The sequence below is a fragment of the Hylobates moloch genome, unplaced genomic scaffold, assembly GCF_009828535.3.
Source record: "Hylobates moloch isolate HMO894 unplaced genomic scaffold, HMol_V3 SCAFFOLD_19, whole genome shotgun sequence".
Classification (NCBI taxonomy): Eukaryota; Metazoa; Chordata; class Mammalia; order Primates; family Hylobatidae; genus Hylobates; species Hylobates moloch.
This window is the reverse complement of record NW_026652294.1, coordinates 35,904,660-35,927,195: the sequence shown is the minus strand read 5'-3', so window position 1 is coordinate 35,927,195 and position 22,536 is coordinate 35,904,660. Positions and strand designations below refer to the sequence as shown.

Sequence of the window (22,536 nt, the reverse complement as noted above, 5' to 3'; positions counted from 1 at the left end):
ATGGAATGATAGTGCTTAGTGTTTACTGCACTAAGAATCGGAAGGCCTGGACACTGGTTCTGACACTTCTGTATAATTTAGGCAAATCCGCAAATCACTTAACCTCTTAGAGGCTCTTTTCCTTATCTACCCAGGCCCATTTCACAAGAATTCACCGATGTAAAAACATTTTAAAATCCATAAAGTGCTACAAATTTGCATAGAGTCATTATGAAGAAACTGGCTCCCACAGAGCAAGGCAAAACTGTGGAAAAAAGTGATTTACTAAAACTGTTGGCGTTACTGGAATTTAGGGTGAAGTGTGGCAGTTCAGGACAGAAGAAACAAGATAAAAAGTAGAACTGAGAGGAGGGCAGGTGAGACAGAAGGGAGGAAAAACAGATCTGTGGCCTCGGAGGCAGGCTGACGGGCAGGGAGGAGGGGCAGTCCCTGGGAAGCGGACACCAGAGAGAGCAAGGAAGGGCACAGCATGGCAGTGGGAGGGGGCAGAAAGGAGATGCCAGGCCCGTTCAGGCTGGCAGATACCAAGCTAACGGAGGAGGACAACAGTAGTAATCGGGGTTGGATAATAATAAGGCTTCTTGCTGCTGGTTTTCAATTGCAGCACAAACAGATCGTTATATCTTATTGCCAGCCTCCTTCTGTGGGAGTCAGGTGTCCACAAACCCAAGGGAAGAGACTAGGGAAGCTTCAAGACCAAGAAAACTTGTGACCTGTACCCATATGATTTCGAATTCCAGAAGACCAATGAGAGGCCATGAGAGAAAACTTAGGAAGGAAAGCTCTGAAGGACAAGGGGACAGGAAAAGAGATCCTGGAAGGAGAGGGAGAGGGTGTGAAGCTGAGTCAGCTGGAGGAAGAACAGGTAGAGGGCGGGGGGGGGGGGGGGGGGGGGGGGGGCGGGGGCAGCAGGAAGAGGAGGAAGGACTGTCTGAATCACACTCTGAGAAAGAACAGGGTTACTCTCCAAAGGGTGGAGACCAGATATTCTCTGGCCCCACCAAGGACCAACCCAGGATAAATTACAGCTGAAGGGACGCAGGTGAGACAGAAGGGGAACTTCCTGACCGGCAGGATGGAGCAAACATGTTCACTCAACTTTTCACCAGGCCTGTCTCTCCTGTTTATCCTAAGAAACCTTCCCAGACACCTTTCATGCCAACTCTATGGACTGATGAGCCGGCTCACGCATTCATTCAACAAACACTGAGTGTCAGCTATGTAGAGGCATTGCTAGATACTGTAACGTGGCATTGAACAAAACAGAAATGGTCCCTTCTTCCTTCATGGAGCTTACAGTCTAGTCAAGGAAGCAGACATTAAAGACATAATTACATAACACCTGTCAAAGACTCTGATGACAAAGTACAGAGTGCTATCAGAAAGATTCAAGGAGGCTGCAGTGAGCCATGCTCGCGCCACTGAACTACAGCCTGGATGACAGAGGGAGACATTGTCTCAAAAAAAAGAAGAAAAGAAAGATTAAAGGAGGTCATGATGGGGAAGGGAGCCAGGAAAGGCCTGCTACGGAAGTGATATTTAAGCTGAGACAAGCCAGGTGCGGTGGCTCACGCCTGTAATCCCAGCTCTTTGAGAGGCCGAGGCGGGCAGATCACCTGAGGCTGGGAGTTCGAGACTAGCCTGACCAACATGGAGAAACCCCATCTCCACTAAAAATACAAAAAATTAGCCGGGCATGGTGGCGGGTGCCTGTAATCCCAGCTACTCGAAAGGCGGAGGCAGGGGAATTGCTTAAACCAGGAGATGGAGGTTGCGATGAGCCAAGATCATGCCATTGCACTCCAGCCTGGGCAACAAGAGCAAAATTCCTTCTCAAACAAACAAACAAACAAACGCTGAGACCACAGGGACAAGCAAGAGTTAACCAAGGGAGGAGCAGGGGTGGGGAGCGCACAAAGGCTCAAGGAAGGAATCTTGAATCTCCAGCAAGGCAGAGTAAGGAGCCCAGCATCCTGGGCCGCCCAGCCTTGAATCTGTGCCTTTCAATAAAGCTCTTTATAATTTTTGTGCGAATGTCTTTTCTCTCACATCCCAACAAAGCTGTGTGTCCCCAAGGGTGAGGCACAGGTTTTCCCTTCAGGCTGAATGCTTTCTCTGGGTGGGTCCAGAGCTTTTACAGAAAGCAGCACGCAGGGCCAGGGTGACTGCCCAGTGATTGCCGGAATTCCTGAGTCAGGACAAACAGGAGTTTCGTGTTCAGATAGAAGATTTTGAAGTTACTCTTCCTTGCAGTGATGCTGGAAGACTTTCAGGAGATGGTAGGAGGCTCTAGGACTGGGAAAGGGGAGCCAAGCCCACAGAATTCCAGGTCTACACCTGGGGCTCACTGACTCACTCTCAGCCATTTACATGAAAATCAATAGACTGGGTGGTTTTCTCTTTCTTAAACAAAATACTAAGTCAGGGGGAGAGGAATGTTAAAGAACCCCAGGAGACACGCTTTCTGGGAACTTTGTGCAATAAGAGATGTTGGGCAGCTACCACCTGTCTAATGAGCATTTACCAGACGAAGCACTTTACATCCCTTGTATTTAATCCTCTCAACATCCCTGTTAGGTGACTCTTGTTATCTTCATTTTACAAAGGACAAAACTGAGGCACAGGGGCCAGACGCGCGGTGGCTCAGGCCTGTAATCCCAGCACTTTGGGAGGCTGAGGCGGATGGATCACCTGAGGTCAGGAGTTCAAGACAAGCCTAGCCAACATGGCAAAACCCCGTCTCTACTAAAAAATACAAAAATGAGGCCAGGCGCGGTGGCTCACACCTGTAATCCCAGCACTTTGGGAGGCTGAGGCAGGTGGATCGCAAGGTCAGGAGATCGAGACCATCCTGGCTAACACAGTGAAACTCCGTGTCTACTAAAAATACAAAAAATTAGCCAGGCGTGGTGGCAGGTGCCTGTAGTCCCAGCTACTTGGGAGACTGAGGCAGGAGAATGGCGTGAACCTGGCAGGCGGAGTTTGCAGTGAGCCGAGATTGTGCCACTGCACTCCAGCCTGGGTGACAGACTGAGACTCCGTCTCAAATAAATACCCCCAAACACTGAGGCATAGGGGTATGAGTTACTTGCCGAAGAACACATAGTGACAGAACTGGGGTTTGAATCAAGTCTGTCTCCAAGGTCTGTGCAGTTGCAGGGAGTGATGGGAAAGGTCCCCCATTCCAGGTCCCTCTCTGTCCCTAAGGAACAATTCCCTGTCTTCACAAGTCAGTCCCCACTTGGTTCTGACTGCTCTTCCTCCTCAGCACTAACAGACTCGGGAAACCGTCTCTGGAGTGTACGTATTCTGGAGGTCATATTTCAAATCAAATAGTCCTTCCGACTCCCTCCCGTCCTCCCTCCCTCCTTCTTCCTTTCTCTCTCCCCGCTCTCTCTCCTTTTAAACAGAGACGAGGTCTCTATGTTGCCCAGGCTGGTCTCAAGCTACTGAGCTCAAGCACTCCACCCACCTCTGCCTCCCAAAGTGCTGGGAATACAGGCCTGACCCACTGCACTGGGACCAGACCTTTTTCTGAAACTTCCCTTTATGTTTTATGTCCTTCCCATGGACATGGGCTGGGCTCCATGCCCACACTCCAACACCGCGCCCAACCTGAGATCTCTCTACACACTAGGAACTGATGTTTCCGAGACCAGCTCTGAGACACCACCCGCCCTGGCCACTGGCACCCCCCGTTTCTGTCAGCTCCTCCCAGCTTAACACACAGTCACCACCTCACACATGCACTTTTCCTTATATATAGAACGCTGCAAATTACACATTTAATATATTCATATGTTTAAGTCAGTGTGAGAACAAATACAGCATATTTTGACCTCTAAGACAGGGGGCTGGCTCTGTCTCATAGTAGGCACTCAAAAATTTTCAGGAAGAAAGAAGGACTCCTGGGCCTGAAGGGATCTTAGGAATCCCATCATCCTACAGTCCTTGGGAAACACTCCCTGCAACGGCATAGGCTTTGGAGACAGACTTGGATTCAAACCAGCATCAGCTCACCTAGTCAGGCGTGGTGGTGGGAGCCTGTAATCTCAGCTACGCTAGAGGCTGAGGCAGGAGAATTGCTTGAACCGAGGAGGCAGAGGATGCAGCGAGCTGAGACTGCGCCACTGCACTCCAGCCTGAGCGAGACTCCATCTGAATGAATGAATGAATGAATGAATGAAGTGGAACCAAAACGAGAACCAGGTCGCCCAGCTCCTCATGCCATGTTCACTCCATGGATCACATTGCCTCAAAGGCAAAGTCAAACAACCCGTTGTGTTAGCAGGCCTCCCACTGACAGCTCTTCAGAGATGGGCAATTTGGGCCACCTGAGGAGGTTATGAGGCCAGGACTGGAGATCTGGGCAGTAGCAGGTATGTTCATTGTTAACTTGTGAAACACACCTAATCTGCAAAGACTACACTTTGGACTCCACACTGACCAAGCTCACATGAGATCTTTGTTTCTGGTGGGGACTGGGCAATGCAGCAGAGTCATGAGGCATGAGTATGGGAAGTCAGCTCTCACTAGCTCTGAGGCCTTGGCCGACTGCTGGCACCTTCTGAAATGTAAGATGGGGCCGAGCATGTGGCTCACACTTGTCATCCTGGCACTCTGGGGGGCAGAGGTGGGAGGATCACTTGAGGCCAGGAGTTCAAGGCTACAGCAAGTTATGATCATGCCACTGCATTCCAGCCTGGTCAACAGAGCATGACCCTGTCTCAAAAAAAGTAATAATAAGATGGCCCATAGAGGCTCTGCTATAAACACAGACACTTCAATCACTCATTACTTGTATTGGCGATGGTGATGGGAACAACATCCAGGCAGACTGTAGGACAACACCTAAGGATGTTAGTGTCTCTAGGAGTCATCAATTGGAACATTCCTTCATTCAAACTTTGAACATTAGGGTGGGGTAGACTGAGACTCAGTCCAAGGAAAACAACTGACTGCCATTCAGACCTGGCTCAGCCTAAGAAAAAAGTAGGCTTTAGACTGCAGTAAGAGGAATTGTGGTGAGAAGGGCCATTCCGTATTGGGCAGTTCCTGGAAGGTGTCATCAAATACATGTCGCCTCCTCTAAGGTTGTACACAGAGACAGAGAAAAAAAGACCTCACGAGTCCTTGAGTCTTCCCTTGATCCTTGCAATCTGACACTACTGTGAGGAAACGCAGAGGTCTTTTGTGCTGCAGGCTTCTGCCTGGTAATGTGAGGGCACAGCCCACAACAGTGTACCCTAAGATACCACCCCAGCCTACCAGCTAGAGGCCTGTATTTTGACCTCTAAGACAGGGGGCTCTCCTGCCCTCCTCTCTTCCTGGGTCACCTGGAGAATAAGTGTGTCACTCCCTCCCCTTTTCCTCCTTCCCCATGAAGGTCAATGAGAAACTGTAAATAGCAAAGATGAGGGAAAGTGAGGAGGCCAGGGAGGCCATTGCATTCATCTCTGCTCTAAAATATCCAACTCAGCCATGTGCGGTGGCTCACGCCTGCAATCCCAGCACTTTGGGAGTCCGAGGCAGGCGGATCACTTGAGGTCAGGAGTTTGAGACCAGCCCAGCCACCACAGTAAAACCTTCGTCTCTACTAAAAATATAAAAATTAGCTGGGCTTGGTGACGCATGCCTGTAGTCCCAGCTATTATGCTTGGGAGGCTGAGGCAGGAGAATCGCTTGAACCCGGGGGTGGAGGCTACAGTAAGCCGAGATGGTGCCACCGCACTCCAGCCTGGGTGACAGAGCAAGACTCTGTCTCAAAAAAAAAAAAAAAAAAAAAAATCCAACTCAATTCCAGATCACGCTTTGGGTCTGTCCAGGGGTATGAACACTAGAGGAATACAGAGCCTGACCTGGCTCTCAACTGTCCAGGCCTGGAGGTCCAGGAGGGTTGACCCCCCCTTTAACACATGTACCCCTCAAATACTAATACAGAAATGCTATTATATCCTATGATCTTCATCCCCTAAACGATCTTATTTCCAACTTCCTCTAGCACCTACCCATCAGACCCCCAGGATGAGATGAAGTAAGAGGCTGAAAACAAGCAAGATGACGAACATGACCATAGCAGAACCAGAATGCAAGTTACGGCTGGGGGGTGGCAAAAGGAACTGAATACGGAACAGAAACCCTTAACTTCTCTTGCTACTGCCCAATCCTCTTGTGATTCCAGGAAGCCATTTCATCTAAAATCCCTTTCAGAAACCTGTCATCTTGCATTAGAGCTGGGAGGGGGGTTGTGTTCTGGGTTGGCTGATGATACATGGACTTCTGAGACATGCACCTAGGCTGACTCAACAAATATTAAGCATCTGCTCGGTCAGACCCTCTGCTCAACTCTGCACACACAAAAGACGATGAGATGCAGAATGGTGGTTGCCAGGGGCTGGAAGGTGGCGGGTTCAGAGAGTCAGTGTTTAATGAGTACAGAGTTTCATTTGGGGAGGATGAAGAAGTTCTGGAGATGGATAGTGGTTACAGTTGCACAACTTAATGTACTTAATGCCACAGAACTGTACGCTGAAAAATGGTTATAATGGTAAGTCTTACATATACTTAATGACATTAAAAAAAAATAACAATACATTTTTAAAGGGTGGGGGGGAATGAGACAGCCTTCCTCTCCTCCCTCTGAAGAGGCTTTCTTTTGAATTATTCGACTATCTTTCCTGCAGACCAAATATTCTGAAGTCTTCTGCATGTCCTTCTCGTCATCACAGTGATCTGCCCAGCGGCCCTACATTTAGAAATCTCTATTAGTTCTGGGTACGAGCCCCATGGAGCTCTGTATTCCCAGCATGTGCTCCCCAGTGCCAACCCACCACCTGTTCAGCTCAGGCTCAGGTCACTTACTCTTCCCACCTCAAAAAGACCCAGGTATATAAATAAAAGGTGTCCTCTATTAAGACACAGATCTAGAGGCCATGTGCTCCTGGAGGGCAGTAACTATCTCTCATACAGGCTGTCTCCAGGCCATGAAACAGGCCATATTCCAAGTCTCCAAAAACTTTACCAAGAAACATTATGGATAACGTTATAGTCCTCAGTAAGCCCACAAAGCCTGTTTACCATATGTCACAGAAATATCACACATTTACAATTAAAACAGGCAGGCCGCGCACGGTGGCTCACACTTGTAATCCCAGCACTTTGGGAGGCCGAGGTGGGTGGATCACCTGAGGTCAGGAGTTCGAGACCAGCCTGACCAATATGGTGAAACCCTGTCTCTACTAAAAATACAAAAATTAGCCAGGTGTGGTGGTGCGCACATGTAATCCCAGCTATTCGGGAGGCTGAGACAGGAGGATCACTTGAATCTGGGAGATGGAGGTTGCAGTGAGCCTAGATCGTGCCACTGTACTCCAGCCTGGGCAACAGAGCAAGACTTCATCTCAAAAAAAGCAAAAACAAACCAAAAAACAGGCAGAAAATAATACTAGTTGCATGCAGTCTAGAGTGCCAGCTACACACTGCCCTCCTGTCCTCCCCTCAGTGCCCACACCCAAATACACCCCGCCACGTGGGAGCAGGCCTCCCTTCAATAGCATGGCAACCTAGGTTTTGGAGTCAGACTTGAGTCTGAATGTGGGCTCTGCTGCTTACTGGCTGTCCAACCTCAGGCAAGTTACTTAACTTCCAAGTTAGTTTCTGCAAGCTTTGGTTTCTTCATCTTGCAAATGAGGATAATATCGTCCACCTCAAAGGGTTACTGTGAGGGACGAGATTACAGAAGGAAAGAACCTACTGCACGGTAAGTGTTCATTACTGTTCTTATTCCAACCCCAAACACCCCCTTCTGAAATGAATCTGCATCATAATATAAATGACTTCTATCAGAGCAATCTTTGTTCCAAACAGAAGACAGACAGAAAAAGGACTTACTAGAACCAACCAACTTCTTTTTTTTTTTTTTTTTGTGATGGAATCTCATTCTGTTGCCCAGGCTGGAGTGCAGTGACGCAATCTAGGCTCACTGCAACCTCCGCCTCCTCAGTTCAAGTGATTCTCCTGCCTCAGGCTCCCCAGTAGCTGGGATTACAGTTGCCTGCCACCATGCCTGGCTAATTTTTTGTATTTTTAGTAGAGACGGGGTTCCACTATGTTGGCCAGGCGGGTCTCGAACTGCTGACCTCAAGTGATCTGCCTGCCTTGGCCTCCCAAAGTGCTGGGATTACAGGCATGAGCCACTGCGCCCAGCCCCAATCAACTTCTGATCCACATCCTGCCTGTTCCCCCTACCCTGCTTCGACACGTGGGGCTCAGGTAGTTTCCACTGTGAGGAATGACTCTTAAGGTTAGGCGGACTCTCTCCACCTCCTCCAAACCTTAGCTACCCAAGGCCAGGAGCCTACCGAGTTCTGCTGTCTTGACTGGGACTGGGAAACAGCGAGCCGTGGAAGGCAGCTCTGCTGCACAGCTCCAGCTCGTCCCGCTCAGATGTGCTGCTTCCCAGCCACTCATCCACCCTGAAAGGATACACTAGGGCAAGGTGTCTTCTACTCTCTCTGGTCACTCTCCGAGATGGGACTAATGACATTCATTCACCACACCTCTGTCTTCAAAAAGACAAGTGTAGGATGAAAAGACCCCAGAGAAGAGACGATGCGCTGGCCCCTCTCTCAGACGCCGCATGCACCTGCCTATCTTTGCCTCACGCTGCTCAGGCTTTGGGGCACTCTGTCCAGCTGTTTTCTTGAAGACTCTTTCCTGAGTCACTTAGAACTAAAGACTAAGTATTGCAAGCTTCAGCCACTTTCTTAAAAATGTGCCTTGAAAGAAAGAGTGGGTGGGTGGTGAAAAGAGAACATGAAAATCTTCCTTACAGTCTGGCTGGGAGCCTACCTATTTTACGTCCAGAGGTATGCTAGCAGACAAAAGCTGCTAGATATGTGCCATGCACAAGGGTAATTTAGAGCCCACATTCCTCTCTCTACCTGGAAAGAAGTACACAGGGGACTTAGGAACTACTTCCTACTTCGTGGAAGAAACCTGTCCAGTCCTTCCCCGGGTCTCTCCCATGTCCATAACAAGTTCATGAGAGGTACCAGTAGCAATCTGGGTGGAAAAACAGCTCTTCAGGCCGGGCGCGGTGGCTCATGCCTGTAATCTCAGCACTTTGGGAGGCTGAGGCGGGCGGATCACGAGGTCAGGAGATGGAGATCATCCTGGCTAACACAGTGAAACCCCGTTGCTACTAAAAACACACAAAAAAATTAGCCAGGCGAGGTGGCGGGTGCCTGTAGTCCCAGCTACTCGGGAGGCTGAGGCAGGAGAATGGCGTGAACCCTGGGGGGCGGAGCCTGCAGTGAGCCGAGATCGCGCCCCTGCACTCCAGCCTGGGCGACAGCAAGACTCTGTCTCAAAAAAAAAAAAAAAAAAGAAAAGAAAAACAGCTCTTCGATGCACTGTCCCAGACTCTGCCAGATGGTTAACATCCCCAATCCCCATGTGCTAAATGCCGTTAGTGCTCCCAAGACAGTTTTTTTTTTTTTTTGAGACGGAGTCTCGCTCTGTCGCCCAGGCTGGAGTACAGTGGCACGATCTAGGCTCACTACAAGCTCTGCCTCCCGGGTTCATGCCATTCTCCTGCCTCAGCCTCCCGAGTAGCTGGGACTACAGGCGCCCGCCACCATGCCCGGGTAATTTTTTTTGTATTTTTAGTAGAGACGGGGTTTCACTGTGTTAGCCAGGATGGTCTCGATCTCCCGCCTCGGCCTCCCAAAGTGCTGGGATTACAGGCCCGCACCCGGCGCTCCCAAGACAGTTAATCCTCTCTCTTCAACATTTCCGAACACCCCCTGGAGGCCAGCGGTGCCCTGGCTGAGAACCACTGAGTCAGCACCTGTATTGCTTTGTATCCCACGGTGCCCAGCATATACTGGGCACCCTGTACTGCTTGTGGATTGAATCTAGTAGGAAAGGACCAGTCACAGACATACTTAGATCTATGTCTCTTACCAAGTAATTTCTGAACCCCTACTGTGTGCTCAGCATCTTTACAGGGATCAATCAAGAGGAAATATGGATCACAGTCTCTGTACATAAGGAAGTGGTAGGAAAAACAAGACTATAAAACATTATTCAATATAAGGCAATATATAAGCCAATGATAAATTGTAAGGTCTGTGAGAAAGTGGATGACGTGATCGGTAAAGGCTGGCAAAATCAGGGGAGGCTTTGTGGGAAAAAAACGTAAGTTAAGGTGGCTCTTGAAGGAGGTGGGATTGTCTTCATTCAGCCCTACCGGTCCTCAGTCTGTCCCTGCCAGGACCGCTGTTCATGGAAAACTCCCCTAAGCCTGTGGTTCTAGGAGCAATTCGGCAACCCAAGCCCTTCAAATCCCATCCCCAGGTGGCTCCTGGAGCAAGACGGTGTGAGAAATTTCCCATTCTTTGTCAGAAGACCAGCGAATATCAGGCCTGCTTTCAGGAGGCCTGCTCATCCCAAAGGCAATGGAAGAAACCACTGGCGGAAGTGCCAATGGCGGAGATGCCCAAGACAGAACCAAAAAGCATTTGGTGCTATGTGTACATACTGAGTCACAGGCTCTAAGTGCTGGGGCTACCAGTTGTGACCACAGACACTCCCCACATCGCCTGTCCCCTGTGGCCCTGGAATTCTCCTGCTGTGGATGAACCTGAGGTCTCAGCTATCTCCTCTGTCAAAGGTCTTCTTATCTCCTCCCTCGCCAACCATCACCATTTTTCTTAGGCAGCCCGTCCCCATTTCCTCCATTCATCTCTCTCCAGCCACCCAGGCTCCTCCCACAGGCTGTGCCACCAAACTCTCCTCACAGCCCACCCCACCGTCTTCTACGCTGCCATCCTCCTGACATTCAAGCTGGTCCCAGAGTCTGGCTCCTGCAGGAAGCCCAAGACTTGTGGCTTCCCCAACCCTGTTTCCTTTCAAACACACAAAATCAGTAACACTCCCCCTCCACACCCCACTCATCCTTTACTTGTATACAATGTAAATGGAGAGTCTTGTCTATTTATATACACTATCTATCCAATGTTAGAAAGAATCCCACTTCCCACAGACCACGGCAGCTAAGCTGAGGGCTGGGCCTACTTGTTCTTATTTCCGTGAGACTTACCTACCTTCCAAACCCCAGGCACCCCTTAGGCTAATAACATCTAGGGATATACCCTCCTCTCTCATACACCCCATTCTGAGGAGCCACATCTAAGTCCACAGACCCAGGACCCAGACTCCCTCCCCCAGTAAGTAAAAATGAGGATTATATGCGTCATAAGCTCTTCCCATATACATGCTCTTAACTTTCGAGACAAACAAATAAACCATTTTTCCCCTCCCACAGGAAGATTCAGAAGAAATCCTTTTGGAATTAAGCCTGGAGTTTCCACCCCATCCTCAGGCTTCTTGCCCTCAATTGTTGACCAAATGCTTCACCATAAGAATGGCCCCATTCCAGAGTCTCCCAATTCTCGCCATCACCAAACTCTACCTGCTGGTTCAATTGTATCTAATCTTTCTGCAGCAATGCCAGTTTAGCTTTCTGACATGATTTACGTCTCTCTCAATCAACTAGACATTTTTGTCTTATAAAAGTTTTGTCTCGGTGGGGCGCGGTGGCTCACACTTGTAATCCCAGCACTTTGGGAGGCCGAGGGGGCGGATCACGAGGTCAGGAGATCGAGACCACGGTGAAACCCTGTCTCTACTAAAAATGCAAAAAGTTGGCCAGGCGTGGTGGCGGGCACCTGTAGTCCCAGCTACTCGGAGAGGCTGAGGCGGGAGAATGGCGTGAGCCGGGGAGGCGGAGCTTGCGGTGAGCTGAGATCGCGCCACTGCACTCCAGCCTGGGTGACAGAGCCAGACTCCGTCTCAAAAAAAAAAAAAAAAGTTTTGTCTCGTAAAAGCAATTTTTTTCCATGACACAGCCCTCAGGAGATCCTGAGAACATATGCTCAAAACAACTCTTGTTATATGTGCCCACGGCATGTTAAAGTTTTCGCTACAGTCCTTATCATGGCTGGCAATCACACACACACATCAATAAATAATTACTTGATTAATGTCTCTCCCTACTACTAGACTGTATCACCACTGTGTCCTCTGTGCCTAGTTCTAGATCTTTCCTCAAACAGAACACGAAATCCTACCCACACGTAGCACATACAACCTCAGGCTGTCTAGCTACTGGACAAAATCTCCAGGGGCTCTCTTGGGTCACTACAATTCCATCCCTCTTTTCTCTCCTCCCTTTACTATTCCCGCCCTTAGTAAGAACAAACAGCCTCAAAACCCTGTTTCCATTACCCCCTAGAAGAGCTTCCTATAGGTAAGAGAAGCCCAGTCTCAAGTCAAGGACTGGTTGGTTGGGAGGAGAATGGCAAAAGAACTGGAGAGAGCAGAGAATGGCCGTGAGCTGTGTCTTCTACCAAGTCATGGTTTTGTATCTTACTATGTGTGCATTCAAGAAATGCTGAGAGTTGATTTATTAACCTGATCACTTTTGTTCTGTCTTCAATCCAGGAAAGAGAAGACTGAGACAGATAGTAGTAAAAAGTAGGTGTTGAAGGGAGGGGGGCTGAAGACCAGGTTTCAAGATGACTGCCCACTGACCACAGAAAATGCGTGTAATTCAAGGAAATCAGGTTTAACAAAAATGTCCCAACCTTGAAGGTTGTAGGATATTGAGGAAAACAGTAACAGTTAAGAAAAAGAGTCTAGGCCGGGCGCGGTGGCTCGCGCCTGTAATCCCAGCACACTGGGAGGCCGAGGCAGGCAGATTACAAGGTCAGGAGATCGAGACCATCCTGGCTAACATGGTGAAACCCTGTCTCTACTAAAAATACAAAAAATTAGCCAGGCGTGGTGGCAGGCGCCTGTAGTCCCAGCTACTCGGGAGGCTGAGGCAGGAGAATGGCGTGAACCCGGGAGGCAGAGCTTGCAGTGAGCCGAGATTGCGCCACTGCACTCCAGCCTGGGCGACAGTGCGAGACTCCATGTCAAAAAAAAAAAAAAAAAAAAAAAAAAAGAGTCTAGGCTTGGAAAGGCATTGCTTGGGTGGATGTCCCCAGAGATCTGGTTAAATAACTTAGTAGAGGACTGAGTACTGTATTACATCCTTTCCATAGAATCTGGAACCTGATTCTCAATACAGTAGACCGCCAATGCTTGGCAACTGACTGGTGCAGGACAGGGGATTATTGATAACTGTGATTCAACTTTGTCTAGAGACAGAAATATTAGACAGGCAGACTCTCACAGGCTTCTGGAGATGTTCTCCAGTCTAGAATTGCTTTATGTTTCTGGGTTGAGAGGTTACCGCATGCCTTATCTACAGACCTACGCCAGAACACAAGCTTATCAAGAGCCGTTGCACACTTCCTGCCATCGTGTTCCCTAAATGACAAACAAAGATGGTTTACATGTGCAAGTTGTATGTGTTACCCTGTCTTAGGCACACAGTTCAATGCGGAAAGGAATGGAGGCCAGATTTGAAATCAGGATTCTACACAGCACAGTTTTAATTGAGCTCCTGGGGCAAGAGAGAGGGGGTGGGCCAGCTGGCTCCCTTGCTGACCTTACTGTTATCTTACCTGTCAAAACCTCCCTGCTGTGTATATCCCTAAGGACTATGGCAGTCTGTCCTATCCCATAGCATAAAGGGTGGTGATGTCTCTCCCTCTGTTTGGGGAATGACTGATCACCTAGTTTCGGCCAAGTTCTCGGTAATCTTCCTTCTGTCATTTTGCCAAAGCAGCATTTCACTATACTCTAAATGCCTCGAGCTCTCCAAACAGCCCCATCCCCCTTTTGCAATTTTCTAGGGAAAAAAAGTCACTACTGAATGTCCTTACTTCTGCAGCAGGAGGTCACTCTTCCCATTCTCCTGCCTAAGGCATCTGTCATCAACATTTGGACAGCTAGCACATCAGAACACAGTGGCAGTCCCACGTTGCTCAGCAGCCTAGAAATACATGCCCAGAACTGCCAGCTTTCTGAGTGGTGCTGGCTCCACAGCCGCATGAAGAGAGGAGGAAGGCGAAGACACTTCTCCAAAGAACAGACACAACAACACAAAATCATTTGAAAAAGAACATCTCTGTCAGCAGCTACCACAGAGCAACAAGTCCTTCTTGAATGTGCTCCATGCTATGATTTCAATCCAGTGACGCTAAGCATAGCTCCATAGTTTCAAGGACACTGCAGTCAAAAACTTCGAGCTGGACGGTAAAAAGAAGCTGTTTGATTTACGAAGTGGGTCAACCAAAAGGAGCAATGCAAAAGGAAAGAGGTCAGGCCGGGGCCTGCCCCCTCCTTGTCCCGTCCACTTCCGCTGATATTTACCCTTTGTGAGAAGCCAAGAGTTCCAAGTCAGAAGGTTCTCCTGGAATACAACCAAGCTTAGACACAGAGGTCCACATTTTCTCTCGGATGATCCTAACTTTACTTCAAGGGCACCGCTCAGCTGGAGGCTTCCAAAACTGTTTACCCCAGACAAGGTCAGATTCTAAAAACATCCCAGAAAAAAAATATATTCTTAATTGTGCATAAATAAAAGAGGGGCAAAATGAAGCCTAAGAAGCCTGGGGTTTATTGAATACTTTCTCTAAGCAAGCACTGCACTGAGCTTTCACGTGTTGTAACAGGCACTTCTTCAACAAACATTTGAGCCCCCATTATGTGCAAAACACGGTTACAGGCACTGGGGATACAAAAATGAACAAAATAGTCAAAATCTTAGCTTTCACTGAACTGTTGGTTGTTGTTGCTGTTGTTTGAGACAGAGTCTGGCTTTGTCGCCCAAGCTGGAGTGCAGTGGTGCAATCTTGGCTCACTGCAACTTCCACCTCCCAGGTTCAAGTGATTCTCCTGCCTCATCCTCCTGAGTAACTGGGATTACAGGCATGCGCCACCACGCCTGGCTAATTTTTTTGTATTTTTTTTTTAGTAGAGATGGGGTTTTACCATGTTGGCCAGGCTAGTCTCAAACTTCTGACCTCTCAGGTGATCCATCTGCCTCAGCCTCCCAAAGTGCTGGGATTACAGTCGTGAGCCACCACACCAGGCCAGTGAACTGACATTTTAGTGGGGCTGACAGAAATATATATGTCAGCTGGTGATAAATACTATGAGGAAGGATAAAGCAAACTAAGGGAATGCTATATAAAATTCTGTATAAAAATAAAGCAGCGGAGGGAGTGCTATTTTAGATAAAGTTGTCCTGGAAGGCTTCTCTGATTGCCATTTGATAAAAATAACTACAAAAAGGGCTATCACATATATGATCACTATGTGCTGGGAACTGTACTAAGTACTTAATGTGCATTTAATCCTCAGCAACTCTGCATTCAGTACTATTACCATGCCCACGATACAGAACTGAATGAAGCTTAGAGAGGGTAAGGCTCTTGGCAGAATCTGCAGTAAGGGGAGCAGGGCCAGGGTTACACTGTAAGGGAAGAAGCTAGGACTTGAACCCAGGGCCGCAACTCCAAACCCCATGCTTTTCCTCACCACACTGCAGCCAGGCTGGTGGAGAAAAGGAACCTCAAAGAGGTCAAGTGTGGCTGTGGCTACAAAGTAGCAGGTCCATCTGGCTTCCCCACACATGGCTAAGAGATTAACGCAATTCAATCTTCCCTAATATCAGGCGATTACTCTCATCACCAGCTGAAAACCAAGTCTTATCTTGAAACAAGAGGAGAAATACACCTTGGGCTCTTTAAGGCCAGCAAATAAATACTGAATATGTTCCTCTCCCATCCCTCTCCCCAGCCCCCAACACAAGATGGTGTAGTAAAGGGAGACACCATTTCTCACTGGAAAACAGACAGGAATAGCACAAGAGATGACCACACTAGCTGCTCCACAGTGCCACAGCTCTCTGGGGTGGAGTCGGGGGGACAGGCACTGAGAAAAGGTCAGCAGCAGGGAGAAGGTAGGCCCTGGCCAGCCCCATGTCAAAGGAGGTACAGCTCTCCCTCAAGCCCTTGCATTTTAGGGTGGAAAGGGGGAAGCAGAATGCTTTCTTAAGCAGCATAAGGCAGGCCAGACAGAAGCACTGGGAGCAGGTCACCAGGTCTCCTGAGGGGAGGGAGAGGAGAGTAAGGCTGGAGGCAACTGAGGAAGGCTAACATTGCTTCAAGCCGAGAAGTCCAGAAGGGAAATACCACATCTAAGGTCAGAGGGTATTTGTGGAATTGCTGGAAATCCCAGGTTGAGAGTCCAAGCCAAATTACCAGAAGAGGCTGAAAGAGAAACCCAAGCAGAGTCCCACAAGGTTCAAAGCAAAGGTTGTGGTTTGGACCTGCCCCGTTTTTGTTTGTTTGTTTGTTTGTTTTTTTTAAGACAAGGTCTCACTTTGTCGCCCAAGCTGGAGTGCAGTGGTGCAATCTTGGCTCACTGCAATCTCCACCTCCCCGGTTCAAGCGATTCTCCTGCCTCAGCCTCCTGAGTAGCTGGGATCACAGGCGTGTGCCACCACGCGCGGCTAATTTTTATATTTTTAGTAGGGAGGGGTTTCACAGTGTTGGCCAGGCTGGTCCCAAACTCCTGACCTCAGGTGATGCCCCTGCCTCGGCCTCCCAAAGTGTTGGGATTACAGGTGTGAGCACTCGCCCGGCCTGACCTACCCATTTTTTATTGTATTTTAGTCACCCCAGCCACAGGAACCTGTAGCCAGTTAATCAATAACCAAGGTAGGAAGGAAAGGTGGAAGTTCATCCCAGAATGGAGCACATTAAGGGACTTTTACTCAGAATCTGGATTTCCATCTTATATCCCAACTGACTTGGGCATCCCAGTTTAAACCCTGGCTAAGCTGACCTTAAGAATCTCCCTCCTAAAGCCTTCAGACTCTCTCCCCATCAACACACCACACATGTGCCTGGGCACACAGAGAAATTCAATGAGCAGCCCCTCTCCCCAGAAATTTATCACGTTAACTCTAGCAAGTCAGGTCTCGTAGCCCAACATTGCACCAAACAAATTATGACCTGAAAATGGGAAGAAAAAAAACTGTGTCACCTAGAGAAACCCAATTAACAACATGACTCTGCTCTCTTCAATTCCCCTCTCCCCTCCAGCCATATCCGGGGCACCTGTGTGGCTGTCCGCCTTTTCCCACTACTGGCCATGTTCCCTGGCTGACTCAAAAGCCAGAAGACAGTCTGAGCAGGGGCCTCCAGAGAAGCGAACCTAGAGATGGGAAGTCCTGCTCTCCCCACACCTTGGCCTGGTGAGAGCCCTGGAAGGGCACAGGATCAGAACACCACCTGGCTGATAGTCTGGAGTGTTCACCTTGAAATCACTAAGTTGCCCCTTAAGCCAAAGCTCCCTGCCGAAGAAAAACATAAATGCTACAGAAAGCTCTTCCATCAGAGTGTGTAAGTGCCCCACAAGGGACAATGAACGGGTATTTCCAAGAAATTCCTGCAGCATTTGCTTCCTCTCAACCCCTTTCCTTATTAGCCCCTACCTTGAGAGGTCTCCATTGCTTCCAGCCTTCAGCTAACATAAATACCCACTGCCTTTCCAAACCTTCCGCCTGACCACATGTAGCATGTGTCGTGTGTGCGCGTGTGTGTGTGTGTGTGTGTGTGTGTGTAAACATCCTCTTCCCAGCCCGTGCTACAGTTTCCAAAAAGAAGAAATGCCTCCCCTCCTCCCCGAGGGCTCCCAGCCCCACGCTGCTGCAGAGTTGGTCATGTAATATTCAGGGACCCTGAGACCGGAAATGCCTGGTTCTGAACTGCTGCACTTGAAACAGGAGAGAAGGGACAGGGAAAACTGAACGTGGGATTGAAGGTGACGGTACGAGGGGTGGGGTAGCTGAAATTCCGACCAGGGAAAGGATGCAATTCAAGGGTGGGCGAGGCAGAGAAAGAGGGATGAGAGAGAGGCTTCGAGACAGTTGCAAAGTCAAAATTCGAGGAGCTGAGGAAGAGGAGGGGAAGGAAGAAGATAGAAGTAAGGGCAAAGGTGGAAAAGGGCCGAGAGGAGGTAAGGAGCCACAGTAAAGATTCTCCAGGTGATGGGGGAGGCTAAGTTTAGGGGAACCAGTGGGTCCCGAACCCCAGAGTAAAGGTAGGGTGGCACGGATGTGTGGGGGCGGGGCACCACAGGGTGGGGACCGAACTGGCTCCCAGCATCTGCAGCCAGTGGAGAGACAAGGGAGCAGAGGGCGGGGGCCCAGCCCCGGCGGGAGTCCGGGAAAGGGGCACGGGTCGCCAAGGGGACCCAGGCTGGTGGAGGGGGCGCCCGGGAGCACGTGAGGCGTGCAGCCACCCCGCTCCCTCCCCTGCGGCGGGGACAGGAACCAGGGCGAGGCTGGGGGACGGCGCGCTCACCCGCAGGGCGGACAGGTCGATGTCGTCCAGGCTGCGGGCGGGGGCTGGGTCGCCCATGGCCTCCGCGGGGAACGGGGCACCGGGGCCGCTCACGCTCCAGCTCGGTTACTCCACTGCCGCCGTCGCCGCTTCTCCCCCATCGGAGAACCCCGGGGGCGGACTCCACCGCGCCTCCCCAGGAGACCAGGGAGAGGGAGGGCCGGCGCGAGGACCGACCCACCGACTGACAGGCGCTATCTCCCCGGAGCCAGCCACCCGAGCCTACCGCCTCTCCTGCGCAGGCGCGGAGCGGCCGCGCACTGGGAGGGTGGAAGCGCGAGCGTGACGCGAGCGCGCCGGGGCCCCCTCCCCCAAGGCGCCGACACCTGCGCGCAGGCGCAGGCGAGCAGGCGAAAGACGCGCCCGAGGACGGAGCGACCGCGCGAGCCTGGCGTGAAAGAAGTGGGCGGCGGCCGAGGCGGCCGCGGAGCGCGCCCACCAGCTGGCGCGCGTGCGCACACGCGTTTCCTTTTCTTTCCCTAATTTTTTGCCCTTTCCCTTATTTCCTTCTCAGATCTCCTTTGACGCCTTTCCTTCCCTTTCCCTCCTTCTTTCGTGTGCCCAGCTGCCAATCAAGCCACCCACCTTTCCATTTGCGGGGGAAGGGGGCGGTACCCAACCCCCTCTATTACTAGGGGGTTGTTATGGTAACTCCCCACGCGAGGGCTGGGTGGCCTCTAGATAGGACGGGCTGTCCACCCACCCAATTGCTATGGCAACAGTGGAGCCGCTGAGGGAGGGGCCACTCCGTGAGAACTTGGCTGGAGAAACCACGTGGGAGTTGGGGGGCAGAGGAGGGGCACCGGCTGCCTCAGGAATGCCTTTCCACCCTCACCTAGCAGGTTGGGGAAGCATCGAGGAGCTCTCAGATCTCAGGATAAGGAATCCTACCGCAGACGTGTATCTCTGCACCTCTTTTAACAAAGTGTTCTGCACAAAGGAACTGTTTCGACAGTTATTCATTGATCACTGGAGTCGCGCGTGGAGGAAGGGGTGGCGAAGAGGAAGAGAGGGAATCTGCGTTCAATCCCTTAAAATACTGCTTGGGTCACCTTAGATCTAGTCATGTTGGCACAGCGCCTACAGCCATTAGCCTCAGTGGAGGCTGGGTAATGCTATCTAAGAACCACGAGTCATGTTCTACCACTGACAGGCTGTGTGACCTTGAGCAAGTTGCTTTGCTTCTCTGAGGTTTTCTTTCACTGTGAAATTGAGGGGGGAGGCTGTATGATCCTCAAGAGCTCATCTAGCACCAACACTGCCTCTGAAAGACTCCACCACCAGCCTTAATATAAACATCATTTAAGAGAGTTTAATTTAGAAGTCCTTGGAAAATAGCTGAACACATTCCTTTCTGGACCCTTCTTAGCATTTGGATGCACAGCCAGTCGGCCCCCTTCCCTAACCCCTAGCCCATTTTCCTTGCCACTGCCCTTATTCAACCAGCTATCCCCATTCATCTCCTATTTGGCCTTCCGGCCTGACTCCTTCAAGTCAATTCTATTTTTTTTTTTTTTCTTTTTTGAGACAGAGTCTCGCTCTGTCACCCAGGCTGGAGTGCAGTGGCACAATCTTAGCTCACTGCAAGCTCCGCCTTCCGGGTTCACGCCATTCTCCTGCCTCAGCCTCCCGAATAGCTGGGACTACAGGCGCCCGCCACCTCGCCCAGCTAATTTTTTGTATTTTTAGTGGAGATGGGGTTTCACCGTGTTAGCCAGGATGGTCTCGATCTCCTGACCTTGTGATCCGCCCGCCTCGGCCTCCCAAAGTGCTGGGATTACAGGCATGAGCCACCGCGCCCGGCCTCTATTTTTTTTTTTTTAAAGACAAAGTCTCGCTGTGTCACCCAGGCTGGAGTACAATGGCATGATCTCTGCTCACTGCAACCTCAAGCTTCTGGGCTCAAGCTATCCTCCAGCCTCAGCCTCCCAAGTAGCCAGGACTACAGGCAGCGCGTGCCACTATGCGTGGCTAATTTTTATATGTTTTGTAGAGATGGGGCTTTGCCATGTCACCCAGTCTGGTCTCAAACTCCTGGCCTCAAGTGATCTGCCCGCCTCAGTCTCCCAAAGTGCAGAGATTACAGGATCCCTTGAGGCCAGGAGTTGGAGGCCAGCCTGGCCAACATGGCGGTTTTTTTTTTTTTTTTTTTTTGAGACAGTTTTAGTTTAGTTTAGTTTTTTTGTGAATTTGTGAATTTGTTTTTATTGGGGAACAGGACACAGGGTGGAAAATGTCACCTTGGTGGAGACAGAGTTTTGCTCTCCTTGCCCAGGCTGGAGTGCAGTGGCACGATCTTGGCTCACTGCAACCTCCGCCTCCCGAGTTCAAGCAATTCTCCTATCTCAGCCTCCTGAGTAGCTGGAATTACAGGCGCATGCCACCACGCCCAGCTAATTTTTTGTATTTTCAGTTGAGACGGAGTTTCATCATGTTGGCCAGGCTGGTCTCGAACTCCTGACCTCAGGTGATCCACCTGCCTTGGCCTCCCAAAGTGCAGGGATTACAGGCGTGAACCACCACACCCGGCCAAGCCTGGCAGACATGGTGAAACTCCGTCTCTATTAAAAATACAAAAAATTGGCTGGGCACGGTGGCTCACGCCTGTAATCCCAGCACTTTTTGGGAGGCCAAGACGAGTGGATCACCTGAGGTCAGGAGTTTGAGACCAGCCTGGACAACATGGTGAAACCATGTCTCTACTAAAAATACAAAAATTAGCCAGGCATGGTGGCAGGCGCCGGTAATCCCGGCTATTCGGGATGCCGGCGCAGAAGAATCGCTTGAACACGGGAGGCAGAGGTTGCAGTGAGCCAGGAACGTGCCACTGCACTCTAGCCTGGGTGACAGAGCAAGACAACGTCTCAAAATAAATAAATAAATAAATAAAGCCGGGCGCGGTGGCTCATGCCTGCAATCCCAGCACTTTGGGAGGCCGAGGCAGGAGGATCACGAGGTCAGGAGATCAAGACCATCCTGGCTAACACGGTGAAACCCCATCCCTACCAAAAATACAAAAAAAAAATTAGCCGGGCGTGGTGGCGGGCGCCTGTAGTCCCAGCTACTCCAGAGGCTGAGGCAGGAGAATGGCGTGAACCCCGGAGGCAGAGCTTGCAGTGAGCCAAGGTCGTGCCACCACACTCCAGCCTGGGCAACAGAGCGAGACTCCGTCTCAAAAAAAAAAAAAAAAATTGGCCAGGGGTGGTGGCTCATGCCTGCAATCCCAGCACTTGGGGAGGCCAAGGCGGGCGACTGCACTCCAGCCTGGGCAACAGCGCGAGACTCCGTCTCAAAAAAAAAAAAAAAAAAAGGTCAGGCACGGTGGCTCACACCTGTAATCCCAGCACTTTGGGAGGCCAAGGCGGGCGGATCACGAGGTCAAGAGATCGAGACCATCCTGACAAACATGGAGAAACCCCATCTCTACTAAAAATACAAAATTGGCCATGTGTAGTGGCACATGCCTGTAATCCCAGCTACTTAGGAGGCCGGGGCAGGAGAATCTCTTGAACCTGGGAGGCGGAAGTTGTGGTGAGCTGAGATCATGCCATTGAACTCCAGCTTGGGCAACAAGAGCAAAACTCCGTCTCAAAACAAAACAAAACAAAAACCAGATTGGCTGGGCATGGTGGCTCATACCTGTAATCTCCGCACTTTGGGAGGCCGAGGCAGGTGGATCACCTGAGATCGGGATTTTGAGACCAGCCTGGCCAACATGGTGAAATGCCATCTCTACTAAAAATACAAAAAATTAGCCGGGTGTGGTGGTGTGTGCCTGTAATCCCAGCTACTCGGGAGGCTGAGACAAGAGGATTGCTTGAACCCGGGAGGCAGAGGTTGCAGTGAGCTGAGATTGCACCACTGTACTCCAGCCTGGGTGACAGCGTGAGACTCTGTCTCAAAAAAAAAAAAAAAGGCAGATAAAGTGTAGCATCAAAGACCCTTCAAGATTCTGCTGGCTTTTCTTGCCTTCTTTTTCTTTTCTAACGGTTTGTTTCTTTAGGAGTTGGGGTCTTGCTCTATCACCCAGGCTAGAGTGCAGTGGCATGATCATGGTTTATGGCAGCCTCCAACTCCTGGGCTCAAGTGATAATCCTGCCTCAGGCTCTTGAGTTGCTGGGATTATAGGCATGAACCACCCTGCTCAGTGCCTGCCTTATTTTTC

General features: G+C 50.3%; 1 protein-coding gene across 11 annotated transcripts in view; it reads right to left on the bottom strand.

The window, feature by feature from the left end:
* Nucleotides 1-18,634, bottom strand: part of MINK1 (misshapen like kinase 1) — a 65,738-nt gene extending 47,104 nt beyond the window's left edge. For 8 of the 11 annotated variants that reach the window (XM_032139356.2, XM_032139357.2, XM_032139361.2 and 5 more), the window contains exon 1: nt 18,333-18,627. In XM_032139356.2, coding sequence (XP_031995247.1) covers nt 18,333-18,389 — 57 coding nt within the window. In that variant the 5' untranslated portion in view covers nt 18,390-18,627. Of the gene's footprint in view, nt 1-18,332 lie in introns of all 11 variants that reach the window. The other 3 variants (XM_032139366.2, XM_032139369.2, XM_032139371.2) reach the window with 1 other exon arrangement.
* Between the last annotated feature and the right edge of the window lie 3,902 nt (nt 18,635-22,536).